The 15505-nt window shown below is 39.8% G+C and overlaps 1 protein-coding gene across 13 annotated transcripts in view; it reads left to right on the top strand.

Annotated features, from left to right (window-relative positions):
- LOC134646592 (ELKS/Rab6-interacting/CAST family member 1-like) overlaps positions 1–15505 on the top strand; it is a 159453-nt gene that overhangs the window by 1968 nt on the left and 141980 nt on the right. For all 13 annotated transcript variants that reach the window (XR_010096770.1, XR_010096769.1, XR_010096768.1 and 10 more), the window contains exons 2-4: positions 7608–8431; positions 10738–10815; positions 11021–11176. Coding sequence is in view for 9 of the 13 variants with exons in the window: in XM_063500406.1 (XP_063356476.1) it covers positions 7928–8431; positions 10738–10815; positions 11021–11176 (738 nt within the window). In the remaining 4 variants the exon portion in view is untranslated. The remainder of the gene's footprint in view (positions 1–7607; positions 8432–10737; positions 10816–11020; positions 11177–15505) is intronic.

Raw genomic sequence — 15505 nt, 5'->3', positions numbered from 1 at the left:
CCTGTGGTACACAATAGCCTGGAGCTGATTGTATCTGTCCCATATCAGTTTTGGGCTTTCCAGTGACTAAGCCATATTATATGTGTTACAAACAGGACCAGTGGCACTGACCAAAGTTGCAAATTTTATATCTGTATCATGCCAAGATATCTACTGCCTAACACTGAATTCACTGTTTATATGAAGGCCTCTTTCAAGCCATTTCAGAAAATAATCTATAGCTGATCCTAAATAGACTGTCTGAACCACAAGTTAAGTGATAAAGGTGGGCTTTTTTGTATACATTTTTACTAAAATCACACAGAAAAGTGTTAGATATGTTAAAAATATGTTTATATGCATTAATCAGTACGGATGATGGTTTCTTTGTGTGGCATCAAGTCAGATATCACTAATTAAATACAAACAGCATCATGGAATGAGCTATGAAGTGCACAGTTGAAATAAATGAACCCCAGTAATCTTAAATAAATTGTGATGTAGTGAGCAACACCACTGGGAGTGACCTTTGGCCTAAATCTATCAAGCTGCTCAAAGAGAAATTCTGGACTTGTGTGAAAGATAAAAGCTATTATCCTTCACCTGGGTTAGGGTTAGGGTTAACCCTTACCTGCAAACCATTTAAAAAAGCTTTTAGTCGGTCTTGTGTCAGTCCTGGGTGCCTTCTTGGTAAGGTGTTTCAAGTTTGTTCAACTGTGATGCACACCAGAGGGAAGACCCAGGAAAGATTACATTGCTTGGCTTGCTTGGGAATGCCACAGATTTCCTCAGACATCTCTGCTTAGACTGGCACTGTCATAACCTGGATGGACCCAGATAAGCAGCAGAAAATGTATGTATGTATGGTTAAATTAGAGCTATAGTGTTATCACAGCACTTGTAGCTTAAAAATGAGAGTAACCACTAAGCCACGAAGGTTGGATAAATGTTGGATAAATCAAAATGTGAGTCAAAATGTGCGCAAACGTGACTACTCTTGAAAAAGAGCAGTCGGATTTTCAAAGGAGTAATCCTGTTGCAGGTTTAAAAAAAACCGAGTGAACAGCCGGCATCTCTTTAAATCTTGCGTTCGGAAACGAGTACGTCTCTCCCCTTCAGCGGGGCTGTCGAGATGACTTTCAGTGAGATGTGTAACCCCGGACAGCACCAGTGAGTCCTTTCCAGCCACATCAAATCACAACGAGCCTGACAGGAACAGAGAGTAATGGAGAAATAGTAATATTCAACGTGAACATAATGTGTTTTTATGAGCCCCAGTCCTCAGGCGGGAGTCGAACTTTGTCAAAATTGTCTCCCACACTGAAATACCAGCCGGCTAAGTATAGGTTGAGTGGTGTGTGTGTTTTTGTGTCGCACTGTGCGGTGTGACGGACGGATGTGTGGTTGTCACATAAATAGAACATGCTGAACACCTTCAGGAATGCTGATGGTAAAAGAGAGAGGCAGTGAGAGGAAGCGAAAGCATCAGGGAGACAAGGGAGAGTCAGAGAGGGAAAGGAGGCATTACAGGAATGAGGTGATGAGAGAAAACAAGACATTCAAGTCTAGGTATTCTAACCAAGCACCATCTGCCGCTCATATTAGGTAACAAAATCAAAAAAGCCTTCTTTCTCGACCAGATCTTCTGTTTGAGCCATCTAGGATGTCTGCCTGGTCCTATCACAAGCTCTGCATTGGTATCTGCATCATTAGAGCTAATTAAAACTACTATAATCAATAGTCTTTTCTATCTTGGCTGAAGATTACATGACTGCTTCTGTTTGTTTAAGATAATCAGCTGAGCTGCAGAGCTTTGTATCACATTGTAGGTAGTTGTTTTGATTTTACAGCATACATTTTTATCCACTAATAGCACTGTTTTCAGCTGCAGCAGGGAGCTGTTTATTAGCATAAAATCTCTAAAAACCCAGCTCGACACTACTTACCAGTCACTAACTGCTAGACAGCAATGCTAGTAATTATATGGTAAATATCCTGGAGCCTTTAGCATCTAAAAACCCTACTGTTTCCATCAGAAACTGGCGTAAAACAGCCAGAAATAGTGAGGATTGGATATGTATTTATCAGCTAGATAAAAGTAAAATTTTGATATGAAGTATAACATTGTTCTGTAGGTCTTACACATCTTGTTGTCTCCTAACAAGTAAACTTTAGTGAACTGTAGTTTTACTGTTATTGTATAGAAAGCTTCTTTTTTTACTGAAAATGCCCAAAAGTTATTTATTTGTCTGGGATTCGATCTTGACTTACACTTACACTTGACTTACATCTGTGGTTATTTTGTAATACAAAAATAACTGGGGGTTTTTTCCACTCTCAATGTACATAATGGATGTCTACACTCAAAATTTAAGTGCTCGCCGTTCAACCATAAATACTTCTATGATTGTTATAGTTTCAGCATCTAAGGGTGCACGAAACTGTCACCAGATTATCAGGTCAGAACAAAACTTTGGGGAGGCTTTCCATTTTTGTTAAAGGCCTGAAAATCTCTCAGTGAGCCCCTGGCAACCAAGGTTGCTAGTTGGCAAGTGGTCACCGGAAGCTGCTTTGGTTGCTATCAAATTGCCATAGTCATTCGTAGTTTGTATGGAAGATACTGCCCACTGCGCAAAGTGACGTTGGAGAGACATGTTTTTTGGACGTACAATTTTGGTCCACTGAAGGGGTTGTTTTGTAACAACTTCTTTTTTTCTACGTCTCATGAATGTCTAGTGTTGATGTCCGTAAGAACTCTAAGTACGGGTTATTTATAATCCAAATGTGGTCATTGTGGACGTCTTTTCAATGTCAAACCTAGACTAATTTTAGACGTTGTTTTATGATGCTTCTATAGGCTCGGTTGTCCAATGTTTCCAGAAGGTGGAGGATTCTTTACAGATATCTCAGTGGTGGCGCAGGCTCTTGACGCTAAAACAAAAGTGAGCAGCTGCACGGTGGATTTCGAGCAGAAATGTCCCCAGCTTCTCGTAGGTAGTTTGCATAATGTGCGTATCAACAAAGACCGTTGGGCAGATAGTCCCGTTCATACACACACACTTGCACAAACTTCTTGTACTTCCAGTCGCAACTTCTCTACGTCCTGCTAAAAGAATCACAACCACATTTACAACCGCATTACTTGGGGAATACACAGATTGCTAGGAGGTTGCTAACTGGTGTTTAGACCTGTGTGACTGAAGCCTTAATCCCATTGTACTCAGATTGTCTATAATTCACTTAAAGGGCACTCACATAACAGCTAAATTGTCAAAATAATTATTTATACCTGTTATAGGCAAAATCATAAATAGTCACAAAAACATTATTGATGATTTGTATGGAATAATGATAACCTTTTCTCACAAAGAAGCTGATATTGCCCATAAGACATCCTGGTAATGCATATTGATTGGACAGTTGAAAATTTATGACATGGCATGCTCCAAACAATAGATGAAAGGTGCATAGTTACATAAAACTTCTTCTATCAAAAAAAAAGACACAAAAAAAGAAAAGAAAAGTGAAACTGGAAGTTCCAAGAGTGAGAGTTCTTAGAGATTGTCTCTTATTGAACCTTCTGATTTGTTGCTATTATGTTACCAATGCTTGGTAGTTTAGTTGGGTATTTTATGAGGTTCAAGAAAACATTAACAAAGCAAGTGTTGCAACTTGCAGCCATCTTTGATGCCCTTATCTAATGAACAGACAGAGTCAGAACCTTATTTCAGTGATCACTGGTAAAGGTATAGTATAGTCAGATCCAGTAAAAATTTCTAAAAGGTTTATCAGTTTTGCCCAAAAAATAATGTTCAGAAAGCTTCCCTCCCCACGAGCCTTACTTCTATTACACTTGAGCACAGTTCACAAGATTAGCGATGAGTGTGTCAAAGTACCAACTTGAACAGCAGCTCCAGTTGAAATGTCCGTGAACCTCAGCTATATGGATGTGTCAGTAGAACAGCATAATAAGCTAAAATGTTTCCCGTGTTGCGTGTCATTGTTCTAGAATTCTCTGGATTTTCAAAAGACATTGTGGCTTAAGCAGAGCACCAGAGAGAGCTACATCAGCACCAATACTGAAAACTGCTCAAACAATATTTCTAATCGAATAAGGCAAAAATAAATAAATAAATTTACTGATTAATAGTTCACACAGATTTTCCCAGTGTCTTCAAGTGCAGCAAACTCCATCTGCTGATGAATACTGAAAGACGGAAAAGCTCTGATCTGATTTAAGCCAGTGAATAGACCTTAGGTGTAGTTTTACTGTTTCCAAGGTCAAGAATGACCTTATTGAACTTTCAGTGTAGCATTGTTTAACAGATGTTTCTTAAGGCTGAGCAATGTTGCCCTTTTTACATTTGTGTGAAATGGCGTGAGGAAGGGTAAGCCTCTTGACAGATGGGTCTTGGAGAGTCATATGCTAGTGCTTGTTTGATCTCATGATACCAGCTGCATCATAGGCGGGTTTGTGTGAGTTGTTGGTGGTGTTTTTGTTTTGTATTTTTGGACCTCTGGCTCTGGCTATCAAACCAACACAAGCCTCAACCTGTGAGATACACTGGTGGTTTATTCATGTGACCCTCAGACTTGAACATCAGAAAACACAACACAGGCAGTGCTGTGTTTTCCATGAAGTCCTCAAGGAAATAAAAGTAAAAAGAGTCTGTGTGTATGATAGATTCTGACTGTACGTTGTGTACCCTGCCTCTTGTCCAATATCTTATTGCCACAACCACTCAGTGCCCAATGTAGTTTGTCAGTCATAGCAATTTGAAAATCAGCCTTGTATGTGCCCACAAATGCTTAAATAAATCCTAAAAAAGACTTTCTGTAGATTTTTCTATTAAAGCAAGAATTGGGACGTGAACACTTGGATTATCTACAGGTCATCAGATCTTTAGGGAAGGAGGAGGAAAGCCCCCAATCCACCCTTTCTGTCTCCATCTCCACAGACTCATGTTCAAATCAAGCGTTAGATGTATCTGTGTTTATAATGACACGATCACTCACAGCGGAAACTTGAAATGTCTCTATTTGGATTTTTTTTGTATGGATGGATTCATCTCTCCGTATATATTCATTTTACTCAGTTTTGATCTGTGTGAATGTGCATGTCCATACTGTATGCCAGTGTGTGCATGCGTGGGTGTGTGCCTGTGCTAGAGGGAGGTCTTTGGCCTGTTTCTATCCAGGTGTGTGTTTTTGGCCCGTAGGGGGATAGAGCAGATGGTCCCTGTTTTTGTTTCAAAGTGTATGAGTGTGTGTGGCTGTAACTGACTGGCTGTCAGTAACGTTTCCCTGGCCAAAGATCTGTGCCTAGCAGAGCATCACTGGGGAGTATACGCCTGTTTAAAGCCAGGCTCGGGTGAAGGAAAATTCAGATTGTTTGACTGAGGGGCTGCACAACTCACATACTCAGGGAAATTAATTAAATAATAAAACTAAGGAATGGACTTTTTTTGTTTACATTTAACTTTTATTGCTAATATTATTCTTTTAATTTTGAATTGATGCCCCAAAGTAAATGCAACAATTTAAATATGACCTTGCAGATAAACATCAGCTTCAAGATAAAACAGCTATATGTAAGTAGAGGGTAAATATTTCTGCATTTTCTGTAAGGATTATTGTTTAATAGTGAAAAGGCAAGGCACAAGGAAAACAAGTTTCCATTCTTGTGTGCGCTGACTGTATCTGAAGCTGCACTTCTTGTAAGAGATATGGATCGGATGACCAGTGTGGGTGTCCATTGGGTCCACTGACCTGAAGATAACATCACTGGCTTAAAGAGTAGCCAAACGATGAGAAATTCTGACATTCTGTACCGACAAGTATACACACCAAATTGTTTTAGAGTTTGAAATATACTCTGTATACTAAAGATGGGTGTCGGCACAGGAAAATAACTAAGTAGCTCTAAATAAAAGACTAATAAAATATGGAAACATCCTCCAGACTGAAGCACTGATTTGTTGGATGGTGTGAAAGAGAAAGTTTTCACAGGTCTCTGCGGAGTCCTGTGAAAAATAAGTACACTTCATGATTCAGTAGCTTGTAGAATAACCTTTAGCAACAGTAACTTGAAGTAATCGTTTTCTGCATGACTTCATCATTCTCTGTTGTGGAGGAATTTCGGCCCATTCTTCACACCGGAGACAGCGTTTCAGTTGGTTTTCGGGCGATTGCAACACCTTAATTCTTTTCTTTTTTTCATCTTCGGATCTCACATTTTTTTTCCTCTTTTCATCAGCCACAGTGTTGTAGATTCGCAGCTGTTTCTAGGATCGTCACCAACATCGCCAAAAAACATATTCGAGGGCTCTTGTGTAGTGAAACAAACTTATAGAAGCTGTGAACATGCTGTTAAGTTGGGTATTTTAACACAAGAGTCTGCATTTACTCACTTTTACCATTTTCCACCCCTAGACATTGGTGCTCAGTCTGTAACTTAGTCCACTTGATTCATAATAAGTGGGTTCCACATACTAGATAAAGTTTTGAAACCCTGGAAGCTTATAGCCTTCATGAAAGGAAGTTTGAAATTTCAGAAACCTGAAAGACATTTATCACAAACATGTGAGCCCAGGCTCATAAATCATGTTCAAAATATTTGGGATTACTCCTTTAAATTGATTACGCAGGCGAGCGCAGCCGGGATGGCGTGTTTCATTTTTAGCACTGCAATAAAAAAATTTACAAGAACTGTTTGATGTGACTGACTGATCAGTTTTAGTTAGTTATTTTTTTTATCCAACACACACTCACACTCACAATTACCACTGTAACTGATCTCTTTATTGAGGCTTTAATAGAAATACAGACTGCTGGAAATTTATTCATCATCTTTTTTAAATATGATTTTTTCTTGGCATCTTATTGCATGATTTAATTGAATTAAATGAAAACAAACAAGCAAAAAAACAAAAAAAATGTAACTGACTGAAATGAACAGAGGCAAAGCAAAGCTTGTTCCAAATATGAAGTCAGCTGATTGAATGTTATCTGATGCTGCACAGCTCTAGGACACAGTGGTGATATGGTGGACGGTGTGATTAAGAACAAGGCATAACGGGTGGTGGAGAGACAAAGCAGCCTTTGTAGAAAAAGAAATCAGCCCTAATTTCTTTTTGCTGTGAGTGTGCATATAGCTCAGTGTAATACTCTTGCCAGTAAGGTCGTCCTTTAACCTGCTGTTAATTTATGCTGACATCTGTGGCAGCTTTACGCCTGGCTGCTAAGTGTGCCTTAAGTGTCTTTGTGGACACAGTTTTGTGGCCACTGCTGCAGTGCAAAAGCTGCGGCAATTACTGTCTGAAATAGTCAAGCTTCCATCTAGAAACTCAAGAGGCATTTTCAGTCACATTTTGTCTTGTTAGCAGATTAACATAAAAAAGTGATTCAAAATAAAAACAAGTAACGAAACCTTTGCTATGACCGGCAAATGTTGTGCAATTTATTTCACATCAGATTGCTTTTGTATTTGCTAGCTACACTCAGAGATGTGATTACTCAGCTACTGTGCTGATCCAAACCACAGCCTAGTAAAAATCGTATTCCTTTGTGCCTTAAGTGCAGCTTGTCTTTGTCCAGTAATCAAGTCTCTTCATCTCTTTTCTTTTTAGGTGATCCCATCATCCAAGCCCTTGTTGACTGCCTCGCTTGCTTTATCCAGAGGGATGCCCTATTGATTCCTACTTTCTAACAAAGCCCATGGATTACAGCAAGGGTGTTGAAAAGGCCTTGATCACAGCTGCATCACCACTATGACATATTTCAAGTCAAAAAGAGCCCAAGTTGAAGACTGACTGATTTTTTTTGTGGGGGACATCCATCTTACTTTTTTTTTTTCTTTTAATTTTGAGCATGTTTTTCTTTGATTAAGTTGATTTACTTGTTCGATCACACACACATCTCTGTAGTGCACGCCACTCTTCCTGTCACCATGTACGGCAGTTCCCGTTCCGTCTCAAAGCTGGATGTTGTTGGATCCAATGGGAATGGGTCAGCATCTGGGAGTCCCGGTCGCTCCCCACGGCTGCCTCGCTCCCCACGTTTAGGACATCGGCGAAACAGCAGCAGCAGCTCCACTGGAGGACTTACAGGCACTGGTAAAACCTTATCCATGGAGAATATTCAGTCTATTAATGCTGCCTATGCAACTGGTGCCATGTACTTCACTGACACAGCTGAAGACCCGGTCGGCGTTGGGAGTCTGAGCAGTGGGTTGAATCCCTCGCTGCCCAAAAGCACCATGACCCTGGGGAGGGCTGGGGCCAGGGTCCCCTATGGGGTCAGAGCGGCTGTAATGGGGAGTAGTCCTAATATAAACTCTGGAGGAGGAGGAGGTGGAAGTGGAGCGCTTGTACCCAGTGATGCAATAGCGTTCGGTGGGGAAATGCAAAACCAGTCTCCACAGGCGGCTACTGTGCCTCACTCTATGAGACAGGTAAAGTGCTGAATTTTCTTATTTTCAGGACAGAATTTTGTATATAGCATATATGACATACCTAAAGTGTGGTAGAAGGGAAAACATTTTCAAAAGGTGCTGTATTATGTAAATACTCAATGATGATTTTTCTAGTTCAGCTTTTTGGTTTTGGGATGTCAAAATTCACTTTTCTCTCAATTTAAGCAAAATACAGAAATCTGAAAGAAGCATTAAAAAAAAGAGAAATTCCATTTTGCTTGGGAAGCCTCGGTGATAAATCTAGCTCTTGCTCTGTCTAGATCAAGGATGTCAAACTCATTTTACATCATGAGGCCACATGGGACCACTTTGGTCTTAACTGACCAGTTAGACTCATTTTTCTGTCAGAGTAAAGAAGTTTAGAGAAATTTTAATATCAAAAAGAAATTTCAGGAATAAATGTCAGTTTTTCTGCATAGAAAAGAAATGCTGCTTTGAGCTTAAATTGTAAAATTATAGAAAAAGTTGTGCTAACTCACTGTGCTGACTGTCCTGCAATTATAAAATGGATAATTTTTGTTAATTGATAGAATGCCCTCTTTTTTTTTCTTTTTTTTTCTTTTTAAAGCGATCTTACTGCAGTAATCATAGATTTCATTAGTAAATAGTGAATAAATAGGAACTTCCTGTCATTTAATTGTTTATCTGTTACTTATTTACTTTGGTGTAGTATGAAGAGCCATGGGGAAGGTCTGTATCAGTAAGAAAAGCTGTAAAACTAATGAAAATACAGTTAAAAAGTCTAAAATTTATGCGCTTCTTCAAAAGCATTTTCCAAAGCAATCCAGTTGGCCACTTTGGAGTTTTAGGCTGATCAATTATGGCCCTGTGCCTCATGTTTAAAACACCTGGTCTAGATGCAGCATGTGGGATTTTTGAGTTGAATGGTTAATTTTTCCTCTTAAGTCCGCCCTACACCAAATAAAACAACAAAAGTGTGGGCATTCACACAGTGTGTTTAAATAGACTAAGGTCTGCCGTCCTACTCCCTCTGCACTATTAGTCATAACCTGCTAGCTCATCTCTGAAGAGTTAGCTCGCCTCCTCCACTTGTTTCTTATTTCTTTAAAAAAGCAGCAAAAATAAAATTAATCTCTTCAGCTGTAATTACTGTTACAGGGTTTTCTATTCTGCATTTCACATGCATGTTTTCCTTAACCTGGTCTACTTTTGCACTTGCAGAACTGGCTCTGTGCACAGCCTAGAAACCTCAAATAAGTTTTTCAAAGCCAAAGCAGAGTCTGTTTGTTAAAAATGAATCCGAGTTCTGTTTAATTCTTAATAGAGTCGTTCTGGTGGTATCATGAATGAAACATTGATATTTTAAACATTTTCTCATTCCTGGTGAAATGTTTTATGTAGTATATGAAGGGAATTTAAGCACAGTTATTCATGACCTGCTAAAATACACTCAGTGGCCTCTGTGTTAGGTACACCTTGCCAGCACTAGGTATTTCCTTCATAACTGCCTTAACTCTTCATGGCATAGATTCAACAAAGCGCTAAAACTATTCTTCAGAAATTTTGGTCTATACTGATGTGACAGCATCACACAGTTGCTGCAGATCGGTCAGGTGTACATCCATGATGCACCTGTTCCACCAGACTGTGCTATATTGAATTGAAATCTGGTGACTGTGGAAGCCATCTGAGTGCAGTGAACTAATTGTCATGTTCAAGAATCTGTTTGAAGTGATTTTAGCTTTGGAACATGGTGTGATATCCTGCTGGAAACAGTGTCCTCATCAGGAGATGGGTACACTTTGGTCATAAAGGAATGGATAGGCTGTGACAGTTAAGCAAGGCCCAACCCCTGACAAGGAAATATGTTCCATACTATTACACCATCACCACCATCCTGAACCATTGATACAAAGCATGCCCACATACCTAAATGCAAAGTTGCTGCCATATGATTGGCTGATTAGATATACAAGCAGTTAAACACATGCACCTAATGAAGTGGCCAATGGGTGTATATCTAGAATACCCTGTTCTGATCTTCTAGCGATTAATTATTTGCCTTGTTAGACTTTAAAGGCAGTAACTCTCCCAAATGGCCGCACATGTTTGTTTTTTCAGATTTGTGTGGAATTTCAGCGTCAGCTGTTGCTTTTGCACAGAGTGCTTCATGTTCAGTGTTGTGGTCCAAGATCACTTCACAAACTGCGAGCAGTGGCAGCTTCAAACTGAAAAAATTAAAATGATATGGATGAGCAGAAACTTTTATTATTAGTGGTAAAAAGAACATGGTGGACTAATACTGTTTGTGTGTGTGTTCTCAGGTGAGAGAAGGTGCAATGTCAGACCTTCAGACTCAGTTGAGAGAAGTGCTGAGGGAGAACGAACTGCTGCGCAGAGACGTAAGAACGCTTGTACTCGTACACCCACGCCTATGAAGATAAATTCATTTATAATGCAACATATGATATCTTCTGTTTGTTTCATTGTGACTTCCTGTGGGAATTGCTGTTGTAAGATTATAGCTATAAGGAGAATTTACTTATGCAAACAAATAAACACATTTATTAACATGAAGTCACTGTGCTTGATTTTGTATTCTAACAGCTAGAGGCCAAAGAGTCCAAGTTGAGTTCTTCTATGAACTCCATTAAGACGTTCTGGAGTCCAGAGCTGAAGAAAGAGAGAGCGCTGAGGAAGGATGAGGCCACAAAGATGGCTGTCTGGAAGGAACAGTACAGAGTCGTACAGGAAGAGACACAGGTAGGGAAATGATGTGTGTGTCTGTGTGTGCTTGTTTATGTCTCTGTGTGTTTCTGTGTTGCAAAATCTAATACAGTGATTCATTGTTTATATCCCTGGACTGTCTTAGCTCACTGCTCAGCTGAAGAACAAATTAAGACATGGACAGAGCAGTATGTCAACTTTAATATCCTATTTAGACTTCAGTTATTTCTCCCATCATTTCAGCTCATCCTGGATTTGTAGAAAGTCTTTATAGCTGTTGCTTTAGACAGCTTTTAGCCTCAACTAGCTCTGACATAGCTCTTCCTCTCAGTTTAGCCCCATTTTTTTAAAGGTAAAATGCTAAAGAAATGATATCCTGATAATTTTTCTGGACTGTTCTGGTGGATTTGTCTTGCTGCTGCAAGGCATCAGCAAAGATGAGTAAACAGATGAAATAGGCTGCTTGGTTGGGGACTCCCAGCTGTCTGTTGTTGCTGAAGCCATCTGGATAAGAAAGTGATGCAGTTAGTCTGGCAGCAGGCTGAAATATTACACAAGTGATGACACGCAGACATGTGCACTTGCAGTCACTCACACTAAGTAACACAGCATGGAAGATGCTAGCAGCAAAGGGCCAGCAGTTTAGAGGTACTTCACAACGCGACTAACTGAGAAGATACGAAGACACAGTTTCCCCTGTTGCCTTCTCCCTTTCTCGCTCTCTCACTTTCTTAAGCTTTGGAAGCGTTTGTTGCACTTAAGGGAACACAATGTGTTGTTGTCAACTCACTTAATATTTTTACTTTACCTATCTCTGTCGGCTTCACTCCACAGGAAGAGGAGGTGAACTCAAAGGGAAAGGAGAAACTAGCACAAGCATAAATGACAACACTAAGCAATAACTCTAAACTGAACTGAAAATAGAGTAGTGAAAATAAATAGGACAAATAATGCAAAATTGATTTTTTTCTTTTGTTGTTTATTTATCTTGATACTCTTGTCCAATTCAGTGCATTTATAGACTTGCATGTCCAAGCCCAGTGTAAAAAAAAGTTGGGATGCTGAATAATATGTAAATAAAAACAGAATGCAATGATTTTCAAATCTTATAACAGAAGCTGTCAGCTGATTTTAATTCGATGGGAGCAACATGTCTCAAAGATGAGAGATGGAACAAAAAAAAAGATGGAAAAATAAGCAACTGTAAGAACATTTTGAAACGAATTATGTTAAATGGCAATAGATAGAATGCAATAATCTGGAATAAAATGCATCTGTAATTTCAGAATAATGTTCCTCATCTTAGAATTGCCACGACTATGAATAATTGAAAATCTAGAGAAATCTCTGTGCGCAGGGACGGAGGACAATACTTAATTTAGTATGCCCGTGGCATTCAGGCCCACAGATAGCACTGAATTAAATAACAGCCATGATTCTGATGTGGAGACCACTGCACAGGGTCAGGAAGACTTTTAGAAATCACCGTAAGTGAACATAGTTCACCGTGCCATCTACAAATATAGGTCATGCAAACAAAGTAGCAGCCAAGTGTGGACATGACAGAAACACTGCCGTCCTCTCTGGGTCAAAGCTCATTTAAAAAGGACTGAGGCAAAGTAGTCAGACAAATCAAAATGTGAAATACTTTTAGGAAAAAATGGACATTGCGTCCTAATAGGTAAAAAGGAGCGACACCATCTGGCTTCTTAAACAATACAATTTTATTTATATAGCACATTTAAAACCAGGGGGTACACCAAAGTGCTTCACAGTAAAAATAACAGTAAATGATAACACTAAACAGGAAGTCATTAAAACAAGGTAAAATAGAGAAAGTAGAGAAAACAAACAAAAAGCATTAGTAAGTAGAGCTAGGGAGAGATCATGATTATCCAGAGAAATGAGTAGCGATACAGCAATTAATGAGCGGTGAGAATTAGTCGGAAAAGCCAGGTTGAATAGGTAAGTTTTCAAGCGTGCTTTAAAGGATTGAATGGAGTCAGAGGCACAAATGGTAGCAGGAAGACTATTCCAGAGGTTTGGTGCTATAGAGGCAAAAGCACGATCACCCCTAGTCTTCAGGCTGTGCCTGGGCTGGGCCAGAAGTAACTGACCGGAAGATTGTAAAGAATGGCTGGGAGTATAGAGACTGAGGAGGTCGGTGAGATAGTCAGGGGCAAGGTTGTTTAGGCATTTGAAAGTAAGCAGCAGAACTTTAAAATCAATACGAAATTTAATAGGCAGCCAATGTAAGTCAGAGAGCACTGGAGTAATAGAGGCAAACTTTCTAGTTCCGGTTAGGAGGCGAGCCGCAGTATTCTGAACGAGCTGTAATCTTTGGAGGTGAGCAAGTTGGAGTCCAGAGTAGAGCAAGTTACAATGATCTAATCTGGAGGTCACAAAGGCATGTATCACTTTTTCAAGATCAGATATTAAGTTTGGCAATTGGAAGAAGCCAGATTTAACCACTGAGGAAACCTGTTTATCCAGCTTAAATGAACTATCCAGACAAACACCTAGATTACTTACAGTATCTGTAAGAAAGCCAGCAATGGGACCAAATCGGGCAGCTAGCTGGTCTCGTGGAGTGTGACTATCAAACACCATAATCTCAGTTTTACACATTTTAAAGGAACATGTGCCATCCAGATGATGTCTTTTAACTGAAATCCTTGCAAATTTCAATAAGACAACGCTAAACTGCATACTGTATCCAATACAACAATATGGCTTTGTAGTAGAAGAGTCCGAGTGCTGAACTGGCCTGCCTTCATCCCAGACCTTTCACCAGCTGAAAACATTTGGCCTATCATGAAACAAAACACAGGATAAAGAGGACGAAGGACTGTTGAGCAGCTAGAATCAAGAATAGGACAACATTCCCAAATGTCCAGCAACTCTGTCCAGCAACTGGTCTCCTCAGTTTTCAGATGTTTGCAGACTGTTATGAGCTTTTTGAGATGTGCTGCTTCAATAACGTTGCTTCAAGATGATCTTATTTGTTCCTTATAATGGTACATTTTCCAGGTTATATATGTTTTTGTGTTCAATTATGAATAGATTAAGGGGTTATGAGACTTATAAATTGTTGCATTCTGTTTTTTGTTTACATTTTATGTAGAATCCAATTTTTTGCAAAGAAGGTGATGGTATGTCTAGGTGGAGTTAAACGGTGTCTTAAGATGTTTTTAAGTGTAAATGAGTCATTCCAGGATTTGGTGGTGGCAGCAGATACCTAAAGCTTGTAAAGATCGTTGTATCCATACTTAATGTGAAGACAAGGCGTTATGCTTGATTGGCGAGTTAACAGATGATGTCACATTTCTGTCATAGTGGTGTCACCAGTTCCTAAACCTGAACTGATCGTGTCATCCACTTTTGCTGATACAACCATGTCTGTGACGACTGGCCCATGTACTAGTTTGTCGCATTGGCAATTTAACACCTGCTCTGATCTCTGCATGCGTGTGTGTTTGTGTGTGTGACAGGCTTTGATGTTTAAATGCGGGGAAAAAGTGGGAAAGGATTTCAGGTTGTGAAATTACATCACCAAATATTAAATCAGTGTAAGAGAAATTTCAGCCAGTTTCACAGGTGTTGGAACATGTGCGGTGTGTGCGTGGCTCCTGATATGCTGAGTTTAGATGTGTGTTTTGCGTGTCCACATTAATTCAGAGTGGTTCAGTGTGTGAGAATAGATCAAACAAAGGAGCACATGATAAGTTGATTAATCTATCATGTACTTGGCCAGCTGCCAGCCCTACACTAATCCTCAGCTGCCTTCACACACACACATGCACACACTGCTTTGTGCGTGTGCATGTGTGTGACTGTGCTGTGCCATAACAGTGAGTGAATGCACATGCCAAGGCATGATCTCTGTTATTGGAAAATATGTTCTGTACGCTCACCCCCCCTCTCCTTTCACTTTCATTCCCGTTCTTTCCTCCAGATAAATCACACCCATTTAACACAATCCGTTTCACTGCCTGCTCTCGCCGTCCTGCCACTTTCTCTTTTTCTGTCTAATTCTTTCAGTGTTTTCTGGCTTTTTGTTTTCCTCCCACTCCCATTTTTCTCCCCTCTTAGTCATTCTCCTTCTCTTCTATTTCTGTCATCACATGCTAAGTCAGCTTTCACATTCTCTTTCCACCCTCCCTCCTGCCGCTCTCTGTCTTCGCCATCATCTTCGCGTTAGAAATCGAATTAAGTTACCTCCCAGTAATTTTGGGATATGTGAGTTCGGAGACACACGCACACACATGCACAGTGGCTCATGCCCCTGCTGAGGAATGCTCATCTCTTCTCCACCCTCTGTCTTTCCTTTCCCTCCTTTCCTCCTTACTTATTCACCTCCTCCTA

The sequence above is a fragment of the Pelmatolapia mariae genome, linkage group LG17 (genome assembly GCF_036321145.2).
Source record: "Pelmatolapia mariae isolate MD_Pm_ZW linkage group LG17, Pm_UMD_F_2, whole genome shotgun sequence".
NCBI classification, from domain to species: Eukaryota; Metazoa; Chordata; class Actinopteri; order Cichliformes; family Cichlidae; genus Pelmatolapia; species Pelmatolapia mariae.
The sequence above is the reverse complement of the archived record's forward strand: the minus strand, read 5'-3'. Positions and strand labels throughout refer to the sequence as shown.